This window comes from Lipomyces doorenjongii (assembly GCF_038497915.1).
Source record: "Lipomyces doorenjongii strain NRRL Y-27504 unplaced genomic scaffold V1508scaffold_34, whole genome shotgun sequence".
Classification (NCBI taxonomy): domain Eukaryota; kingdom Fungi; phylum Ascomycota; class Lipomycetes; order Lipomycetales; family Lipomycetaceae; genus Lipomyces; species Lipomyces doorenjongii.
In genome coordinates, this window is record NW_027118101.1 from 40073 (window position 1) to 61112 (window position 21040).

General features: G+C 48.6%; 9 protein-coding genes across 9 annotated transcripts; 6 read left to right on the forward strand and 3 right to left on the reverse strand.

The window, feature by feature from the left end:
- Positions 1-45: 45 nt before the first annotated feature.
- On the reverse strand, positions 46-2034 carry V1508DRAFT_169024 (glycoside hydrolase). The gene has a single exon (XM_066936097.1). It carries the CDS (start codon positions 1856-1858, stop codon positions 104-106), a length of 1755 nt encoding a protein of 584 aa, XP_066795041.1. The 5' UTR covers positions 1859-2034; the 3' UTR covers positions 46-103.
- Positions 2035-3302: 1268 nt separating this feature from the next.
- V1508DRAFT_433311 (uncharacterized protein) lies at positions 3303-3872 on the reverse strand (the record flags this gene model as incomplete). The annotated part of the gene is made up of 1 exon (XM_066941979.1): positions 3303-3872. The coding sequence occupies one exon, from the start codon at positions 3870-3872 to the stop codon at positions 3303-3305; it is 570 nt and encodes a 189-aa protein (XP_066795042.1).
- A 409-nt stretch (positions 3873-4281) lies between these two features.
- Positions 4282-5571, reverse strand: V1508DRAFT_404966 (chaperonin 10-like protein; the record flags this gene model as incomplete). Its single annotated transcript, XM_066938667.1, has 3 exons — positions 4282-5086; positions 5139-5267; positions 5441-5571. 3 exons carry the CDS (start codon positions 5569-5571, stop codon positions 4282-4284), a joined length of 1065 nt encoding a protein of 354 aa, XP_066795043.1.
- A 526-nt stretch (positions 5572-6097) lies between these two features.
- V1508DRAFT_169122 (uncharacterized protein) lies at positions 6098-8109 on the forward strand. Its single transcript, XM_066936098.1, has 4 exons — positions 6098-6140; positions 6197-6621; positions 6668-6845; positions 6898-8109. Exons 2-4 carry the CDS (start codon positions 6493-6495, stop codon positions 7737-7739), a joined length of 1149 nt encoding a protein of 382 aa, XP_066795044.1. The 5' UTR covers positions 6098-6140; positions 6197-6492; the 3' UTR covers positions 7740-8109.
- A 2118-nt stretch (positions 8110-10227) lies between these two features.
- Positions 10228-11635, forward strand: V1508DRAFT_356411 (glycoside hydrolase superfamily; the record flags this gene model as incomplete). The annotated part of the gene is made up of 2 exons (XM_066936991.1): positions 10228-11103; positions 11153-11635. The coding sequence occupies 2 exons, from the start codon at positions 10228-10230 to the stop codon at positions 11633-11635; spliced, it is 1359 nt and encodes a 452-aa protein (XP_066795045.1).
- Positions 11636-12258: 623 nt separating this feature from the next.
- V1508DRAFT_419736 (2-nitropropane dioxygenase) lies at positions 12259-13771 on the forward strand. The gene is made up of 4 exons (XM_066940638.1): positions 12259-12504; positions 12561-13002; positions 13052-13165; positions 13220-13771. The coding sequence occupies exons 1-4, from the start codon at positions 12426-12428 to the stop codon at positions 13650-13652; spliced, it is 1068 nt and encodes a 355-aa protein (XP_066795046.1). The 5' UTR covers positions 12259-12425; the 3' UTR covers positions 13653-13771.
- V1508DRAFT_419739 (uncharacterized protein) lies at positions 13772-14925 on the forward strand. Its single transcript, XM_066940639.1, has 2 exons — positions 13772-14090; positions 14149-14925. The coding sequence occupies exon 2, from the start codon at positions 14150-14152 to the stop codon at positions 14885-14887; it is 738 nt and encodes a 245-aa protein (XP_066795047.1). The 5' UTR covers positions 13772-14090; position 14149; the 3' UTR covers positions 14888-14925.
- Positions 14926-14998: 73 nt separating this feature from the next.
- Positions 14999-16299, forward strand: V1508DRAFT_419741 (uncharacterized protein). The gene is made up of 2 exons (XM_066940640.1): positions 14999-15468; positions 15517-16299. The coding sequence occupies exons 1-2, from the start codon at positions 15234-15236 to the stop codon at positions 16008-16010; spliced, it is 729 nt and encodes a 242-aa protein (XP_066795048.1). The 5' UTR covers positions 14999-15233; the 3' UTR covers positions 16011-16299.
- A 313-nt stretch (positions 16300-16612) lies between these two features.
- Positions 16613-20694, forward strand: V1508DRAFT_419743 (fungal-specific transcription factor domain-containing protein). The gene is made up of 3 exons (XM_066940641.1): positions 16613-17317; positions 17379-18495; positions 18544-20694. Exons 1-3 carry the CDS (start codon positions 17069-17071, stop codon positions 20340-20342), a joined length of 3165 nt encoding a protein of 1054 aa, XP_066795049.1. The 5' UTR covers positions 16613-17068; the 3' UTR covers positions 20343-20694.
- Positions 20695-21040: the final 346 nt, after the last annotated feature.

Sequence of the window (21040 nt, forward strand, 5' to 3'; positions counted from 1 at the left end):
CGTGTAATATACTATACGTGTAATCTATTTATTTGAACACACCTTTTCCATATATGCATTCAATTATATCCCTCGTCATGCAATGATGGCACAATCTATCAGTCTATTCTATAGTAGCCTTCCCAGTGATGCCATGCCACACCTTCGTCTCCGAAAAATGAACGTGACCATCCGTGAGGTTTTCTGCAAACAGTGAAATTCGACACGATGCTTCGTCCGGATACACACGTGCAGATATAGCCGTGCGCCCATTCAAAAAGACCTCTATGACACTTCTATCGCAAAACACATGCAATTTCAACTTCTCAATTTTCTCTGCACCGTCCGAAGTGCGTGTGGTGAAGAGTGTATGCGGCGCAACATGGGCGTGCAATTCCTTGCCGTTTCCAGACCGCGATCTGTCGATCGTAAATGTCTCGTTTTCTGGGGAAAAGACCAGACGAGTTTGTTGAGAATAATCCGGAGAATGCAGCGCAACAACGCCGACATGTGCAGTAGATGACGATACTGCAATCTCAGTCTCAAGCTCCCACGATGTAGATGAGACCCCACAGTCGACTACCCCGGGCCGCAGGAAAGTGACTGCTGCAATGACAGTATTGTGCTTCGCGCGTTGTCGAAATGATGATATGTATCGTGGATGAACATCCACTCCAAGTGTAATCAATTCATAGCCGTCCTCAGATTTGACTGCTTTGAAATTCGTAAGCTGATCGATTGGCGAACGTAGAGCTCCAACAACGCTCTTGACAGCTGCGACACTGATGACTCGCGGTAGTGATATGCTGCCACTCCAATTCTGCCTAACAATAAGCTCGTCCGATAATGCCTCTTCAGCGATCCAACCCCAGGCTACGATCGCGTTATCAAGTGATTCATCGCGGAATGTGTTCGACGCGTAGTAATCTCCGTGATCAAATATGCCACCGAAGTCATATTTCATGGTAACGGGCGTCGTACCTTGGAGCGACCCCGCAATCCAAATCGACCCTCTAGTACTTTTGCCATTGCGCTCAGCGCCGCCTTCAGCACTGATAAGTAGAAAGTCATACTGATCGAACGCGAGGACATTGGCTACCTCCCAATTCAAGCCGGAATCCCCGGACCAGCGGGATGGGCGGTAATTGCGCTCGACCTTTATCAGCGGACCAATGTAATTCCATGAAGTGATGTCGGTGGGATCAATGTCATATAAGAAGCAAGTCGGTGCCGTATCTCTAATCCCTCCAGATATCAATCCATATAATCGTGCCTCTTTGCGTCCCAATATGTTATCCATTGACGCCCATTTTGTCACAAATGGGTCCCGCCAACCGGTGATGTTGAGATCTGCAAGGTGATTTGGTCCAAGTATCGGATTTTTCTTCAACCTAGCCCACGTCCTCCCACCATCAGTCGATGTAGCCGTACTTAGAGTTTCCATACCAAGATGATATGGCAACGAGTAGTGGATTGGAAGCCGGGACACAGAAGTATAGAATATAGTGATCTGCTTCCCTGATGATGGGGAAACAGCACAGCCGGTGAATATGCCTTTGCCATCGTACGAAGTCTCCGGTGACAGGACTGGCGCTGACGAGACAGTCCAATCGAGTAAATTAGCTGATTCGGCGCCGCCCCAGCAAATATGATCCCAGAATGGCGACTGGGGGTTCCATTGGAAAAATACTCGATAAACCCGTTCTTCAGGATCATACGAAACCGCGCATGGATCGTTCATCCATCCATGGGATGCCTGCAGATGGCACTGAGGTCGCCATTTCAGAAACGCAGTTGTTGCATCGGCGAGCGACTCAGGTGTTGGCAGTAGAGCCTCGGATGCTGGTGCATCGTATGTAGGATGTCCGACGAGAGCCATAGTGAAGATTGCGAAGACAGCGAACCAGGGTCGACGGGGCTGCTCTCAGGATATGAGGACACAGACATATATTTGCATCGTAGCCGAGACCGCACAAATATTGCCGCGAAGTCGTGACTAGCAGTAACCTCGACACCAACAGCATGGCGGGCTGCTGCTTTACGCGGAGTCAGAAATGGCAATCTGAGTAGCAGCCGGATCATCCTCGCGTTTTCCTCGGGAGTTTTGATAAGCCGCACGATGCGGCACAGGGCGCGTTCTCGGACTTGCATCGGGAATTCTTTACCCCGCCTACTACTTACATATTCTCCCAATCGCTTATGCAATATAATATTGTGTCGCTTATTTCCCCGCAAATCATGGTCTTCAAAATTGTCTGGTTATCGTCGATCCAACAACCAACTCTATTCCCGCTCATAATCTGAGACTCCGATAATTAGGAGAAATACTCAATAGGGTTATTTATATCTAGAAGGAGTGTCAAGGGGCTCGACTTGTTGGGGTTCCAGGCACAATCAAGCTGCCCAAGCCATCGCGAATAAAAAACTTACTTGTCTCCGCTACCCGCTTTCGCTCGAGCCCATTGTCAGTTTTTGAAGCTACAGTGCAGTGGCTGTGGGTGATGCGGATATCCGCCAAAATTTTCCCATATCCGCATCCGCCATCCGCCCTTTTGAAATTGCAGCTATTTATCCGCCTTTCGACATATCTGGCGGATCCGTATCCGCCAGATCCGCCATCCGCCTTTAAAAATTTGCAAAATTCATTAGTTAATAGTTATTATATATCTAATTTCTTTAAAATTTCGCAGTGTTCACTAACATGATATTTGAATTTCCTAAATGACTTGCTGTATGTAATGGACCCCCAACTTATTTGGTCGGTCATCCCCGCTACATGTGAGCGTATATGCCATCCTCTATGATACACACTGTTCGACACAGTGAGAGGGTTAGGGCTATTTTTGACCCTAACCCTGTTATATTTTGATTGTTTTTCAATTCAAGTAAGTTAACTAACTTAGAGAATATACGAATTATCCGCCATATCCGCCTATCCGCCTATCCACCTACAGCCCTGCTACTGTGGAATCGTTGAAATGAGTAAGCTTTTTCTTAATTTGTTTGTTATGTGATGTACACAAGTAAGGTGTCTGTAGTTTTGTACGATGCTTGTAGTTTGTTACACTTTCTCAGAAACAGAGTTAATGGATTGGACTGAGCTGCTGTTAACATAGAGCATGGTCGGTCGTCGAGGAAAATTTCTATTGCATTAGAAATAATACTTGCTACAAATCACAATCGTTGACCTTGTTAATATCGTACACTTCTTGCTCCACTCCTCAAGCGCGGGCCGAAATCTTAAAAATGTCGAGTATCGCGCAGTTAGGGTAAGAGTGCTGTGCCAAGGGTATCAAATAATATCTCCTGCACTTGCACAGACTTCAGCGCATTCTCACGTAGTGCATGATGTTCAATATCCGACTAGTTAACATACTGATAGCAACTCTGATCCATGTGTCTAAACTCGCCTTCCATACTCCAAACCTGCGGTTCCCAGCCTGCCACATATTCTCAGCAAGTACTAGAGGGACCGTGAGGGCAATGCAGGATAACGTTGTCGCCAGGAACGGTACGGCGATCAAGCAGATGATAGCAATCCATAGGTAAACCATTCTTCCCTCGCGCCGTCGCTCCTCGGCGATTGGGCGGCGATACAGTGGCGGTGTGTCGATGTCCGGGAGTTGCCTGATGTACTCCAAGTATTGCTTCTCACGCTCTTCCTCCATCCGTATCTTTAAACTGGCAAAAGCTTGCTCCCGAGCCCGAATAAATGACTCAAACTCTGTCGGCGGCTTCGGAGCGCGATAACCCCATGGTGGCGGCGGAGTTCCTCCTCGCTTGGCTATAATTTGGCTGCTGTGACTTCTATAATATCCGTCACAATAACCAATAACGTCCAGTTCATCGTACTCTTCCTCCTCTGGGATTCGCGGAAGTTCGATTTCTGTCATAGTGCAGCGCCAAATAATCTAACAATAAAGAAAAAACAGCAAAAATCGCCAGTATCGGCACAGAGCTTGCAAGAACAGAACCAAAAAGTAAAGTGTTGACTAAATATATCGTGGTGGTTGAGTTCGAACTGATTGGATTTTGATGGACACAGATCGGTTAGCACGTGCGCCGCCGTCACCACCACATTATCTCGATCATCAGTCATCGTCACAACCGAATGAAACGTAACCTACAGGACCACTCCATTAAATTGCATACGGTGGAAGGTGCAATTTGAGAAAGTAGTCTGACACGATATTGTGATAATCAAATAGTTAGGACACTCTATATACTAGTAACGTAATCAACCAAAATCATCACAAATCAAATCTACAAGAATAATAAAAATCTATAACAGAAGATAAAGACTTAGTTGGAGAGCACGAAACGATACTTGGCTTCTCCCGCGTCCATAAGCTTAAGCACCTCATTGACCTCCTCCATAGGGTAGGTCTGAACCCAGCTTTTGATACCCTTGGCGGCAGAGGTCTCTAACATTTCGGTGATCTCAGATCGCGAGCCGAGTAAAGAACCGAGAAGGTGAACATTCATCGTAACGAGAGGTCCAAACATGAGCTGAGGGATAGGCTCCTCGGGGAGACCGACCTGGACGAAGCGACCGCCAGGCTTGAGGATAGAGAGGTAGTCATGGAGAGGCATGTCGGAGTTGTTAGCGGTAGAGACAATCAAGTCGAACTTGCGGGTCCACTCCTTGGCCCAGCCAGTCTCCTTGGTGGCAATAATACCCTCAGCACCCATTGCGATAACGTCAGCCTCCTTGGCCTTGGATCGGGAAATAGCATAGACCTTGTCGGAGCCAAGAGCTTTAGCGAAGAGGAGACCGAAATGACCGAGACCACCAATACCGACAATACCAACAGTCTTGCCAGGTCCAGCACCGTTGCGCTTTAGGGGGGAGTAGACTGTGATACCACCACACATCATAGGCGCAGCGATCTCAGAAGGAAGACCGTCAGGGATCTTGAACGCGAACGACGCGGGGTAACGGCCCTGAAGAGCATATCCACCGTAGGCGACGTCGTCAGTGCCAGGGAACTTATCGTTGTAGGTGAAGACACGTTCAGTGCAATAGGGTTCGTTGTCATGAGTGCACTCATAGCAATCGTCTTTCAGGCAAGAGGCGCACTGAGCACCCACACCAACTCGGTCGCCACTAAACACAGGTTAAAATGAGCTTCCAACAACGCTTGAATAACGTAACTTACATCTCGAACTGAGTGACGTTCTTGCCCTTCCGGGTGACGGTACCAATAATCTCGTGGCCAACAACGACAGGGTAGAGAGAAGCACCCCAACCGGAACGGAGGGTGTGGAGATCGGAAGCGCACATGCCACTATAAAATTGGTTAACAATTGACCGTCAATTGTATCAGTTGAACCGTTATGATTGTTTACCAGAACAATTCGCAGATATCGTCGCGATTGTAGCGCCTCACCGGCATTAGGCATCCACAGATGCGCAATCGGTTCAACGAACGGCATATAGACAAAGATAGATGGAACTCACCAGTGGGAGATCTTGATGTCGATATCGTCATCAGTGAAGACCTTGGGGTTGAAGGTGGCCTTGACGAGGTTTCCCTCGACCGACTTGGCGTCCAAGCCAAGCCATCCCGTGAACTCGTCAGTTGAAGGCATTGTGAATTACTATGAGTATAAGATTAGTGGGTGGAGTACCGTGCAACAGGAAATACTATGCGAAAAACACGCAATTATAGGCGAAGGAAAGAAGAGAACGAAGAGAGGATTAGTGAAGAAAAAACTCACGCACCGTCCCGTTGGGAAATGGTGTATCTACTGTTGCAAGCAAATCGCGCTTAGTTTGCTCGGAACTCGGGACTCTACCAGCTAAATTGAGTTTCACCTTGCATGTTGTCGCGGGCATTAGGCAACAAATCCTCGGCGTGAGTCGTCGAAACAGCGCGGGCCGAAACTTTATCTGCCTCGTGGGTCGAGATAAGTTATCAGAGGTCAGATTGGCCTGTGAATCCTCGCCTTAATAATCAATATAATCAATCGGCGTGAAGCCATCCATGCCATGGCTGTGTCTATGACGGAAGAGGCGTAGTATTCTCTGGCTCCTTCACCGACTACACTGCGCCGACGGGACTTAAGAACGCATTAACATTGATTTCATGACGAATGACACAATTGGGGAAGCCGATTTCGATTACTCAACCTTCGGTTTATTTGGTATAGTTAGATAGGTGTGTCTTATTCTTTTGTCTACGTCCTCCAAGTTGGTAGGCTTCCACACTGAAAGCAAGCAGGAGGGCTCCAATACATAAACCCTGACCCTGAGCATCTTTATCGGCGGTCCTCCTCGGCCAGTTCGTCTATCACCATGAAATTCCAATTCTGCCCAGAGACTACCATCATTGAGGAGGTATTTTGAAGTTTGCCACAGTTGCAAATGGCCTGGAGAGCAATGCGCCGTGGGCAAACTTTTAACTTCCCTGCGGCCCAACTTGTACTCTTCTTTCTACTTCAATCTTTCATCTCCAACCAACACAACTCCATTTAGCAAACTTCCAACCACTATCTTTGTGACTATTCGCCATGACTAAAACAAATATTACGATAAACTCTGCTATGGCCGCTGTTGCTACTACGGATGCGTCGGCAACCGGGCTGCATCGTGCCTCGAAAACTACATGCACGGGCAGGTTCTTCGCTAATCTCTTTCACGTGAGTACTTCATTGGATATTTAGTTATGAATGCTAATGGGAGCAGCGTAATGTCTCTAAATGCGAGGTAGCAGCCTCGAATGTGCGTTTCAATCGTCCGTTGTCGCTAGTCGTTGATGACCGCTATCAGACATCGCACCTCCGCGACTGGCTTCGCCGCAAGACCACGTCTTTGCAAGTTAGCGGGCAGAAGCAGGCTGGAGGGCGCACGCGTCGTATCAGACGTATGTATGATGGCAAAGTGGCATGCGGAGGCCAATATTGACAAAGCAACAGTTTCGTCTATTCGGAGGATCTTTTTGATGAAAGCTAAAAAGTGCATTGCCATCATCGACGAAGATGCAAACGTCGGGTACGTTACAACCGAAGCTGCAACTCCCAAAGCCGCTGGAGAATCGGACTACTTGAATCGTCACTTCACGAATAAAGAATCACCGCTCGTCGAGCAAAGGGAGCCAGCTATCGCCTGTGCTGCTCTCGCAGCCGAAGAGGTCGTCGTTGTTATTAGTACGACAACGCGCAGTCGATATGCGTTCAATCCAAACTGCGTCGCCTGCTGCAGCATTGGCGTTCTCGACCATTCGGTGGCGTCTTCGGACTCTTACGACAGTAATACTGTCGAGTCTATCGCCGTCGAGGAAAACGCGATCCTTGAAGTACTAAGGGAGACAGTGCCTTTCGTTCCTCAAGAAATCGAGCATGACTCATTCACTACGGTCGATTTGGGAGAATGCATGGTCAAGGAATCGGTCGCTGCCGGTCCTCAAGCAAGGGATATCCTTACTGTCACGACGGATGGCAACGCCGATCAAGAGAACAACGAGGTATTTGTTGAGACTCCTCAACGACTGTCATTTAGTGCGCCCGGGACTCCTGCATATGGTCTCTCGGTCGTCACCAATACTCTCTGTGGTGTCCTCGGCTCCATCGGCGAGCGAGCATCAAAGATCGTTCAGCAACAGCTCACTGCGGGACGTCAACAAACCGAGACAGATTCCAAGGACGAGTTAGCACCGGGCCACAGCCCAGGTATCACGTCAGTTTTATCGTCCATGACGGGCATTTTCAGTTCGCCTGCCATTCTGTCTCCCAATACCTTGATTTCGAAACTTCGCTAGCAATAATGGCCATAGCAACGGCAAAAAAGTGTGATGTGCGGATGTCGCTTTCCGGCAATCTGGCTGGGTACAGGATTCCCGCTTTGACTCGCATGCTGATTCTAGAAAATGAGATCTTGGGAAAGAAGAGAGAGTAAGGTGTCCCCAGTATTTGTCCGTGACTGGGGACTTGATATTCGTATTGCTCTATTATAACTCCTGACTTTGCTGTTTACCCTTGTCAAGCTTCCGGTGATTGCTATTATTCTTGATCACATTTATTGTCTACCGCCGCCTGTCATCCGAGAGATAAATATGCTATCGCCAATCGCTTCCCCGCGGAACTACTTCTTCGTCGTTGTGGGCTTCTGTTCGCTCTTTGATCCAGAAATACTGTCATAGGAAGCTGGAAGCTGTGTCATCGTATGCACAGTCTTGTACAACAAGTTCTCCGCACTATTTGAGTCTTCATTAGACACTCTTGGATGCGTCGGACCGTCAGACGTACTCGTTTCTAAAAAAGAAATTGACTTTTTTTGCTGAAGCTGCTGAAAAATTGCTTGCACGGGCTGAACCGCAGGGTATATTGCACTTCCTGTCAGCTCCTGTTTGACGCTCGCCTGTTACACGCTAATACCCCTCGTTTGGATAGATATACAGGAAACGTGTCGAAGAGGTAAGGGAGATAATAGAATGAAGTGGAAGGAGCAGCGGTGTCTGGACATGCTAAAATAATGATAATGTGACTTTTCTGATAAAGCATGAGCAGAGCAAGCCAATTTCCAAATAAAAAGGCTTCAAAATGGCGGCCTAACAGCGCGGACTCTCGAATTCGAATTATAAAGACTATTATTACCAACATGAAAGAGATTTTATTCCGATTTCTGTTTTGCATTGACAAGTGGCGCATCCATCGCTAGTCGCTGTTTTAGCGGGAACAAAATTGAATTCCTATTTATTTAGTATCAATTCCTAATATGGATCCATTCTCACAAGCTTTTCAAGAAGTTACGCTGTCAACTAACCAAGGATTAGACAATTATAGTAGATGTAGACGTCAGCGTTCGATGTTTCGCGTTCATTATTGTTGTACTTGTCCCAATCGAGAGGAGGCGCGTGTGTGACGCGTGCCACGAACGACGCGCCGCGTTGGCTTGTACTGACAGATTTGTATGATAGTGAGCCTCTCATCGGCACACGACTCAAAGCTAAAGATTAAATTAAGCTTTTCTTCGTTTCAGTTGCCCGATTCAAGACGCCATGCCCCTGATGCGGCTAGCGCAGGGCGAACGCGGCTTGCCGCTAAACCTGTTCTGGCGAGTGTGCCCAACTCTATATAAGCTAACTGGTGCGAGAATGCAAGCCAGTCGGTGTTTCTGGGAGGAATGTGGAAATTTAGACGCGACAAGTGTATCATATATACAAAAATGCACAAGCTGACATCTCCACGTGTCTCAGATTGGGCTTGTGGACACTATGCATATCTCACTGCGTTTCCATGGTCGCGTCCGCCATTAGCTCACGTTGCCCGTTGATGAGCAATCGATGTGGGATAAATACCAGCCCGTTGATGAGCAATCGATGTGGGGATAAATACCAGCTGGACAAAGACGACAAATTAAAGGGATCGAGTTAGCGTAGAAATTTAGGTAGACCCGATATACAAAGTGCAATGTAATAAGTAAGGAGCCAACGTCAACGCCGCGCATGGGATAACGAGCCCCAGTCCCCAGCTCCCGACCGCGATCTACATTCTCCATCCATTCCACCTCCCCTAAAAGGTTCATCTCTCTACCTCTGCTTCCCCAGCCACTCGACACTTACAACTGTTTCAAGTGCAGTAAGTGGTTGTAAATATTCCAGCGAGATGTCGCCTCCCAGCCAAGTATCGTGGTCGTCGCCTAGCTCTTCAGATTTCATCCCTCCAGACGACGACACGTCGACGACTCAGCTCCGCCCACAAGCAGGCAGCATAGGCATCGCGCGTACGTCAAATAGGCCAGTCAGCGCGTTCGATATCCGTGACTACGACTATTCTTCTGACGAAGATGATCCGGCGCATACCGAGTCACGATTCACCGTTACACCACGTCCAGCGCCTCTACCGCCTATAGTCTCACGCAATTCCCGTCTCTCGAACCCGCCGATAGAGAAACGAGCAACGTCTGGACGAGGGAGATTTTTCTCCCGGAAGCGCAACATTGTTTTGTTGGTCATTGCCATCGCTATCATTATAATTGCCGCGGTCCTAGTCCCCGTCGGTGTTATTCTCATCGCGCCCTCGTCAAAGAGTTCGAACAACAGCAACAGTAATGGTGGCGGTAACTCGGGGCCATTTGGTGGTACAAATGGTACAAATCCCGACAGTTCGGGTGGTGGCGGTTCCCCGCCTCCCGGCAGTGATACTCCGTCTTGGGCCGAAGGCTCGGTTCTCGACATCTCGACCTGGCTGGATAAGACGGATTTTAATTTGACATTCACAAACACAACAGTGGGTGAACTGTCGATTATGGGACTCAATTCGACATGGGATAATTCTGCACGGGCAAACGTGAACGTCCCACCGTTGACTGAAGCGTTCAACTACACAGAGACTCCCATGAGGGGAGTGAACCTTGGCGGCTGGCTTATTCTCGAGCCGTTTATAACGCCGTCCTTTTTCGACATTTACAATCTGAGCGAAGGTATTGTAGACGAGTACACACTCTCTGCGCATCTTGGTGACAATGCGAAGGACACGTTCGAGAAGCACTACATGAGTTTCATCACGGAGCAGACATTCAGCGACATCCGCGACGCCGGTCTTGATCATGTGCGAATCCCGTACCCGTATTGGGCCGTCGAGAACTTGGAAGGCGATCCATATGTCGAAAAGGTTTCGTGGCGGTATCTTCTTCGCGCGATAGAATGGGCGCGCAAGTATGGTTTGAGAGTCAATGTCGATCTGCATTCTGTTCCTGGTAACGCGAACGGCTGGAACCACAGCGGTCATCAAGGCCAGGTCCTTTGGCTGAACGGAACGATGGGTGAATACTATGGTAATCTCACGCTCGGGTATCACGAGCGACTCGCCGCGTTCTTTGCACAGGAACGCTACAAGAACCTGGTGACACTGTATGGTCTCGTAAATGAGCCAAATATGATGGTTCTTGACCCCCCTACAGTGATCAACTGGACTTCTACCGCATACGATATTGTCCGAGAAAAGGGATACGAGGGATACATCGTCTTTGGTGACGGCTTCCGCGGTGCACCCTCCTGGGCTGGTGTTTTCAACCAGTCTCGGTATCCGGGAATGGTCCTTGACATTCATCAGTACATGATTTTTAACCAGGGTCTAATCGCTCAGTCACATTCTGCAAAGATCAACTTTGTCTGCCAGTCTGTATGTTACATTCATTTTTTTTAGCTGCGGGCCCTGCTAACATGCACAGTGGGTAAGCGACATGCAGATCTCCTCTAACCCTGCCACTGGCCATGGTCCAACAATAGTCGGCGAATGGAGCCAGGCTGACACGGATTGTCTCCGATATCTCAACAACGTCGGTGTCGGATCCCGATGGGAAGGCACATTTAACGTCTCTGACCCCTCCCTTCAAGTGCTTATGCCATCCTGTCCCGGTGCCACAAACTGTACCTGCGATCTCGCAAATGCGCCGCCAGAAACCTACGATGACGCGTATAAGGAATTTTTGTTGATGTCGGCTGAATCCCAAATGACAGCCTTCGAAAGCAATGGCGGCTGGGGTTTTATGTACTGGACGTGGAAGACAGAAACTGCCGACGCTACGCAGTGGTCCTATGAGCGTGGAATGAGCGCCGGTATAATGCCACAGCTCGCCTACAACCGGACGTATAACTGCACTAATGGCGGCACTCCAGATTTTGTGGCATTGGGACTGTTGGAGACGTACTAATGACGATCGTCCTGTTTATTGTTCGGAGCCACGATTCTCTGTGTATAATTATGTGTGCATTGGTTGTGTGATTATAATGAGGTGGTTAAAAAAGAAGTGTACTATTATTCAACTGTCCATATTGCACTTGTTATATAGGTGTGGGTTTTCTGTAGTTTATTTGTTGTTTATAGTTCTGTTACATATTCAATGCTTAGCAGAAATATTTTCTTTCTGGTGCAACTTTGCTTGCAGAGGAGTTCCACCCAATGCACCATCACCAGCTATCTGTGCTGACATTGCGAAGGATCAAAAAAAATTGCTGTCGGGAGAGAATATTGGAAGTTTTCTGTCTATTGAAGCACCGGACGCTTACACAATTAATATAGCGATAGCTAGGAAACAAGACCTAACTCCCAGTGAGATATCCACAGCGGACGCCTCTTGAATCTTGATTAAACTTGACCACGAAACCGGCATATCCGTTGTAGCCATTCAATCCAACAATGGCTATGAATGCTATATCATCAGCACCATTTGCTAGGGATACTCCGTGTGGATGAGCCGCACGCCGGGTAAGCTCTTTCCCCGCATTTCTGCCTTAACCAGTGCCGAAGCGACGCTTCGGTTCGAGCACATGCGCGCAACTGGCCAACGTAAAAAAAAGTGACATCTTGTCGTTGTTAGCACCAAATGCTTCGTGCCGGCTCCAATATATAAGTTTGATCTGCCTCATTCTGGAGATCGTATCGATCTTCCGCTTGAAGTTTTTGAAATTGATTGTACGCCTCTATATACACAAACTGAAAAAATGACTATCACGACACCGATTACAGAGTTGTTTGGAATCAAGCATCCCATCCTGCTGGCAGGCATGAATGTGGCATCAGATAAGAATCCCTCAGTCGCACCTTCTCTATTGTTTAAATAACTAACATTTTTGCACGTCCGGCTCTCGCGGCGGCAGTATCCAACGCAGGTGGCCTAGGCGTCATCGGTGGTCTACGTTACAGTCCCGACATGCTTCGCCAGCAAATCAAGGCAATCAAAACCCGCTTAGATCCAGGTGTTACCAAGTTCGGCGTCGACCTGCTGCTACCGCAGGTTGGCGGTACCGCGCGCAAGACCAACTATGATTACACAGGGGGCCAACTTCCGGAGCTCATTGACGTGATTATTGAAGAGGGGACCGGCCTGTTTGTATCGGCTGTTGGTGTGCCGCCGAAGGAGGTCGTGGATAGGTTGCATGAGGCAGGGATCCCTGTCATGAACATGATCGGTGCACCGAAGCATGCTATTAAGGCGATGGAGAATGGCGTCGATATCATCTGCGCGCAAGGTGGAGAGGGCGGTGGTCATACCGGTAGTATTCCTACCAGCATACTGATGTATGTTTGTCGAGATTTTTAAGACTATTAGAGAACTAATTGGACATAGTCCCGCTGTTGTTGAGATTGTCAAGGGCAAGAAGAGTAAGCTTACAGGAAAACAAGTTGAAGTTATCGCTGCCGGTGGTATTTCCGATGGTAAAGGTTTAGCCGCTGCGCTCATGTAAGTCGAGACTGATACACGTCTACCTTACTACGAATTCGCTAACAATATTAGGTGGGGCGCCGGAGCGGTGTGGGTGGGCACGCGTTTCGTTTGCGCTCAGGAAGCCGGCGCGTCTAGTGCGCATCAGCAAGCCATCATTAACGCAAAGTACAACGACACTGTCCGCACAATTATTTATACCGGTCGGCCACTTCGTATCGTGCGGAACCCTTACGTTGATGATTGGGAAAAGAACCGCAAGGACGAAATCATAAAGTTGACGTCTCAGGGCAAGATCCCTGTACCGTGGGAGCTCGAGCAATACGAAAAATCCGGGAAAGAAATGCCGGAGATTATCGAGGAATATTCGTATCCTTATTTGATGGGCGAGGTTTCCGCTGTTATTAATGACGTCAAACCCGCGAAGGAGATTGTTGATGACATGGTTGCTGAGGCTGAGGCTATGTTGACCCGCGGCCAGAAGTTCTTAAAGGCCAAATTGTAAGGAAGTACGTCTCTCGCAAAGCAAATACTTTATCAGTGTATCTGAATTCCGAAAATAGTTGAATAGTCGTACGTAAACAAATAATCCCTCAACTCCATAGTGCACTTTGCCCGCGTTGGACGCTATCATGATACCCAGTTTCGGGCTCGTAAGCTGGGCGGGCTAGGGTATTCAAGGCCCTATCTGGACTTTGATGATTGACAACCAATCAGAGCTGGCACCACCCTTTATTCTCGGAAGTCCGCCAGTTCTCAATTGCATTGATTCGCATTCTGACAGCATTTCATTCATCTTCCACTAAACAGGAATCCAGGATATTAAGCGTATTGAGCTGCTGACCGTTTAAGTTTCTACGACTGGACACCCGAGAGCAAGTTCATCCGATTGCAGCGTCTGGAGTATTTCCGTAATCTGCTATCACCTATTATTCGATACAAGGTACTTACTTCTTGGGTAATACCACCTTGTTAATGGACGTTTTCTAACAAATCGTCAGAATGTCTGAATCGGCTCCAGTTCGAGCTGCAGAAGCACGACCTGCAGGCCCACCCAGCAATCCAGAGTCCATGAAACAACGAATCATATCACATATGAACAAAGATCACCAAGTATCCCTAAAAGATTACCTCCTTTACTACAAGGGCATTGTTCCGACGCGGAATATCGAAATGCGGGACGTCACGCTGGAGTACGTTACCATCGGGTACGAGATAGTTCACAACAGGGGCATCGACCAGCTCGAAGCCAAGATCGAATTCAACCCGCCGATGAAGAGTTTAGCGGACGCGCGGGACGTGCTGGTTGGCATGGCGATGCAGGCCAGCGAAGGATTGGGCTACGCGACGATTACGCCGCTGGACAAGTTCATCCCGCCTACGTGGCGCTCGATCCCGATTATCGTGCTCGTGCTCGTCAGCACTTACTATATCTACTGGAACCCGGCCTCGATCAACGACAAGGAGTTCGTGTTGAGGAAGTATAAAGTGTATGATATCGAGATTGCCCCAAAGTTGATAAAGGCGGCGTATTGGTCAGCGATCGTGTATCATGCTATTGAGACCCTGATTTTGTATATATGGACAGGAATGTACCGTGTCCCTACTCTTAAGCGGATTGTATGGTGTGTTTGTGCGTTCTTGGAGGGGTTTCCTGCGATTGGGCGCTTCCGAACTTTGATGGAGGAGAAAGACAAGACGAGCGAGAATACGAAGAGGACTATGGAGAAGGAGGCATAACTCTGTTGTAATGCAATAAATAGTACTGTATTTAGTCCTCATTTACCGGGGTTGGTTTTTTTTTGGGCGGGGGTGGAGGGGGTTGGTAAGTCGCTTGACTCAGCCGAAACACCGGCGCGGCTGAAATTCGCAACGCTCGTGTTCGCGGCGGTCGTACTTGACTCTCTCGCGCCGCCACAGGCAAGTGGTTTTTACAAACTATACCTGTTATTCTAAGACGCACTGCCGATATTAAAAGCTGTTCGTTACCGTTCTCTCGCTCGACGTGGCTGGGACTAAATGAGCCGTCTGGCCTGAATCTCCGCGTTTTGTTACGTCCCCACTACATCTCAATCGCGCAGCAAAAATGATGGACACCAGCTCGCTGCTCACACGCGAGTCCTACGTCGCCGTCGCGAACGGCGTATCTGCACGGCCCGAAATCCGGTATCCGCCGGGATACGCAAACGAGCGCGTGAAGCAATTTATAGCGCAATTTTTCGCCCTTGCAGACGACGCGCAGAAGGACGAGGAGTACGTCAATTTCTTCGCTGACAGTGCATTTTACATCGTCGGACTAAAGACTGCCGCTGGTCGAGCAGGTACGATTTCTATATTTCTGGAACGATCACCCACTAACGACAGAACAGAGATTTTTCGGTTGCGACAGAGTTTGTGGAAACATATTATATCACGACGCCATGAAATAGATATTGTTTTCCCGTTCACGCAAGTATCTGCTGCTTCACAAGCTACCGGCGGTTTACTGTACGATAATTTAACCGACGGATCCCTAGAGTTCGCCATTTTTGGACGTATCCACTACGTGATGGAGCCCAGCAACCAAGCTAATACCGGGACAAACCCGAACGGGGGTTTGTACTCGTCAACGCCGCCTGCGTCACCGTCTGCGTTACCGGAAGCTACGATGACGATGGAGTTTGCGTCGCGTATGTTACTCAGTCTGACGGATATGAAGATTGTGTTTTATCACGTGTATCCATCTACGGCAACGTTAGCGGATGAGGAAACGGATGGGCCTGCTACTGCGCCGGTGGTGGACCAGAGTCACAGAATGCGGCCGTTGGCAAACGGTCCGAACATGAACGCGAGTACTAATCTGCCGCCGTTACCGCGGTGGTGAAACGAATCGCGTGAGGGAGGACAGCGATACCTACCGCGACAATGAGTCGCTCGGCATCCAAAATTAATGACCGCAAAGAAATAGTGCTAAAGACATGTGTTTGTGAAATTTGAGCATTTTTCATTAATATGTCGTTTAGGGGTCTTGGTTTATGTGATAGCTTTGATTTTATTGGTTTATTTGTTTTGTATTGGGTTGGAACAGCAATGCATTCTGTTTTAATGGTGTGTATGGATAGGTTTAGCTCTCTGTGTACTATCGGCTATATTAATAACACGATTATCTATAACGGATGGCCCAACAGCGCATATCTAAGAAGTAGAGTCAAGTATTGTGGACTCTAATATATCTTGCAGAGTTAACACTCGCTCGGCCAAGATGGAACGAATCAACAGCGGAAGCACATAAAACATTGATAGTCGTTTAGCTGTTCAACGAGGCACACCCTGAGGGTAGAAGAATGGGTATTATGAGCCGAGTTACGTATTAGCCCGGCCGATTACTAGAGCCATCTAATGATAACATATAAGGTTTATGTGTGTAGTTCGGATATGCTGTGCAGGTAGACCCTAGTCTTCCAGGGATACGTGTACAATATACGGAATGGACGCTGGTTAGCGGACATTTTGGACAATTATTGTCAGTACCTGTGAGCTCGACTTCATGTATCTTTAAAGAGGGTTACAATATCCCGTTTACATCCACATTAATGCAAGCAGAACACGGAGACGACCACGTGATATGTGATCACATGATTTCTTAGACTCGCTGCTCGGGCACTGCATCGGGTGAAACCGCGTTCCCGGAAGAACTTTTCGGAGATCTGCCCCGCATTTATCGCGCAGACTCCACTTGCAATCACGATAATAGCGCCATCTCATCTGTTGCGGGCCCGTGGATGCCTCTCTTGAATCTCGGTCAATTCTTGCTAAAATAACTATCTCAACCGCACAATCGCGACGCCATAGACAACCTGTTTCGTTATCGTCGGGAGAAAACGTTTCCTATACCCAGAATTGCCTGTGCTGTCGTCTCCGTCTCCGTCAGAATCCATTGCAATGACCTCTCACTCCCCCGCCTCCGCGCGTTCGTTTGTCGTCAAGCCGGAATCTTCCGAGCCGAGCTCAACTAGGGCGAAATTCACCTCGAAAATGGTCGGCCGTGTGTCGTCTGGGCCCCGTAGTCCTGCGACCGACACGAACACCCCTTCATCTGCAGAACTACGTAAACTAAAACGGCGGGTGGATCCCGCGAAGCGGAAACGCATTGCTTTGGCTTGCGACAGCTGCAAGAGGCGGAAACAAAAGGTTAGTTGATGCCATGGCAAGGTCTAAGACCACGACACCCGTGCAATGTTAACGGACTTAGTGCAACGGCGACCATCCATGCTCGATATGTCAGAAGAAGAAATTTGTATGCCATTACACTCCGACGAAGAGCGATTTACTACCTGGTCGGACTCCATCTGTTGCGTTTTCGTCTCCGTCGCCGCCTACTGCTGGTGACGCTGACGACACCATGTCGGTCACCACTGAGACGGCGTCCGAACTGCCCAGAGACGACCGTCCGAGTAGTAAGCGCCAAAATTCTATTGCATCGCATGCATCGACCGAGTATTCAGAGGCTCAGCTTACCTCCACCAAACGCAAACAATCAGCGTCACTCAAGCGCAACGCGTCCAATGAGTCCTCCCTGTCAGACTCATCCGCATCAAACCCTGCTTCACCTGACACTTCGATACCATCTCCTCCGGAAGTCCAGCAGCACCAGCAACAGCAGTCTTATCATCGGAAACGGTCCCACAGCCGGAGCGAGTATCAGGTCGAAACTGTAGGTGACGGCCGAAATACGCGTTTGCTCTGGGATGAGAAAGGTCATCTGCGGTATATGGGAGAGAGTGGTGTACTGTCATTTTTAGAGCAGTCACGAAAAGCATTTAGAAAGGTCATGGGTGATTCGACTTTTACGCTAGATCCTGCGCAGTTTAGGTTTATTGACGGACCCACTCACACGGCTTCAATAATCCCTCTGCAATTACCTCCCCGCAGCTTGACAAATGAGTTGATTCAAGCTTTTGAAGATAACGTACAAGCATTTGATTATGTGTTTGATATGGATCATTTTCGTTATCAGGTTGCCCAGACATACAGAAATCCCATGGGTGCACCCCGACATTGGTTGTGTTTACTGCATTTCACGTGTGCTCTTGGTGCCATATTTGTGAGCTCAAAGCAGGAATTAGACACTGAAAAAATCAATATTCCGCCGTTCTCCGGAATCAACGACTCCCAGCCGAGCGTTCAAGACAATCATAAGGAGAGCAGCCCCAGAAGTTTGATCGATCCGGCTTTGTTTTTCGAGAGTGGTCTTGGGTTGATGAATGATGCGGCAGAGGATGGCGAGCTGTGGGTCGTGCAGGCGTATCTTTTAATGTGTCTGTACTATCAAATTATTTGCAAACGCAACGCTAGTTGGATTCAACTAGGTATGCTCCTCTCCGTCTATTAAATGAAATTTAAGCTAATATCTACAGGCTTGGCTATTCGCTTTGCTCAAGCCCTGGGAATGCACCGAAAATGTGTCAATATGACTTTCCCAAAACCGCAGCGGATAATGCGACAGCGCCTGTGGCGTACTCTATACATTCAGGATCGCTTCTGGTCGTCAAGTCTTGGCAGGCCGCTCGCAATTGATGACTGCGACTGGGATGACCGTGACACATCGGAACTGATCTTGCTAGACCGGACCGTAGTTGAATTATCGAAGCTTTGTGAGATTATTGGTGATATCTGCTTGTTGGTGTACAGACCTCAGAGTATCTCGTCCTCAACATCACAAAGATTGGCAACGCGGCTGCGCGAATGGAGCGATGGGTTACCGCCGGATATTCAACTCTCATCGCTGCATCTCAACGCGCCAGATGGCCGCAAGCTAAGTGTCAGCAGCATTGTGAACGACGAATCTCGCCGTCAGATGATCCGCAATCAAGGTCTCCTGCGTCTTCACCTAACACATCTCAACAGCATTATTCTCCTCACTCGCCCATTCTTCTTATTGATGGTCGCCAAGACGCCGTCAGAGATCCCGGCACAAGCAAAGACCGTCTCGCGATTATCTTCTGCATGCGTTCTCTGCGCCGCCCGCTCCGTGGATCTGGTCATGACATTCTTTGCTCAGAATCAGCAGCCGATCCGATCGCATCTCATGACGTACTTCATATTCACGGCCGGGATAGTCCTCTTACTCGAATCCTTTCATCAACGCAGATCAGAAGTCGAGTCGTACATCACCCGCGGTATATTTCTCTGCATTTTTATTCTCGGGCATTACGGCAAATGCGATCCGTCAGCCAAACGTTACCGGAATATCCTGCAGGAGATGGACCGTGCAGCCAGAGCATCACGTACACTCAATTACGCCAACACTCCTAATGGCGCGACGAAGAAACATATTAGCCAGATTAACAGCCTTTTGAATAATAACGGGCCCGCCATGCCGAATACCACTGGTGAGACGCCTGGCGGCACGTACTTCATGCCTTCACCCCGAAACAGTAGCATCCGGTCGGAATTAAGTTCGCGCAAGTCAGTCGACGAGAGTGCCGTAGCTGCAGCTGCAGCTGCAGCTGCAGCGCAGGCATATCAGCATGCCGGAAATCCTGATTACGACGACGAAAAGTACTTGCATGATATGCTGGGCTATGGATACAGTAGCTTGATGGGATCAGACAGCACTACAAATTTATCTCGCATGTTCCTGAAAGCAGCCGCGAATGATGGGCGGTACCAGATCCCCGACTCCCCTGTCGTTACCGCCGCGACGCCCTCTATCCCAGCGACAAATGACGACGAAAGGGGTATTGCTATCCCGAGCTCTGTCTCGACCTTCTTGCCACCGCCTGCTACAGCTACTGTGGCAAGTACTCCCAGCAACAAAGAAGGTACGCTGGATATCTCTCCCGCGGATGCGATGTCTCAGTTTCTAATGGACGACACGTTCGGCGTCGGTGGGAGTAATAGCGATGAGCCGAATATGGAGTTTAGCTTTGATCTCGACATGATGGATTGGATCAACCTTGCCTCGTCTTCCAACGCGGCGTCCGCGACGAATATGTCGGGGAATAATACTAATAACAATAATAATCCTGCTGATGGGGCAGATAGTAGTGGGACAGCAGGATTCGAAGAGGCCGTCCGACGAGCGAATGCCGAATTGTTTAACGGGCCTGGAGGTGCGAGACAAGGTGTCGGTGCGACTGCAAGCGCGGGGCAGCCTCCGTTTTATGGAAACGATACGGTGTTCAGAGGGTTAATGATGAACGCTGAGTATTAACCGCCAAATGGGCTTCGGTTTCGCATATATGCGAAGTTAGAATGGCATCAAAACGGGTTTTCTTTTCTTGATTTTATCAATTTTTTGGGTCCTATTGGAGGATTTTGAATTGGATAGTAATACATGATCTTATTCTTAAGGTGGCGTCGATTTGGACCTGAAAATATTTTAAATAGAATGGTGAGCCTGAGTTCTATTGTCAAGTGCAGTGCAATCAAGTGCGCATCAGTATAAATCGTTAAGAGTGCCAATTTTATCTGGAATGACAAGGGAACATCATGTGCTCTCTATTAACGTTGAATACTGTGGGAATGCCAATATTAATATAAACCGAATACTGAGTTACTAGTTGATCAAATCTTACTAAGGGACAGTGCAATAAATAGGAAGCCATTCCCAGTGCTTGTATCACCTGCATCTTCCTGATGCCGCTAGCGAAGATAGGGCCAGGAGCACAGGTATTTACCGTGATATAATGTGCGCTTGCGTGTTACCCGGAATGACAGAAGAGCCAGGCATCGTCGACGACTCCCAGAGATGACGATGTCCAATGTCCAACAGCTGGAGCACAGCCGAGAGTGAATATCGCCTCTTGATAACAAACACACATACCAACCAACCCCCGCTGCTCTCGCCAACGCTTGGCCAGCTCAGGATTTATCGTCTCCGACGCGTTTGTACTCGCGTGCGGGTCGCGC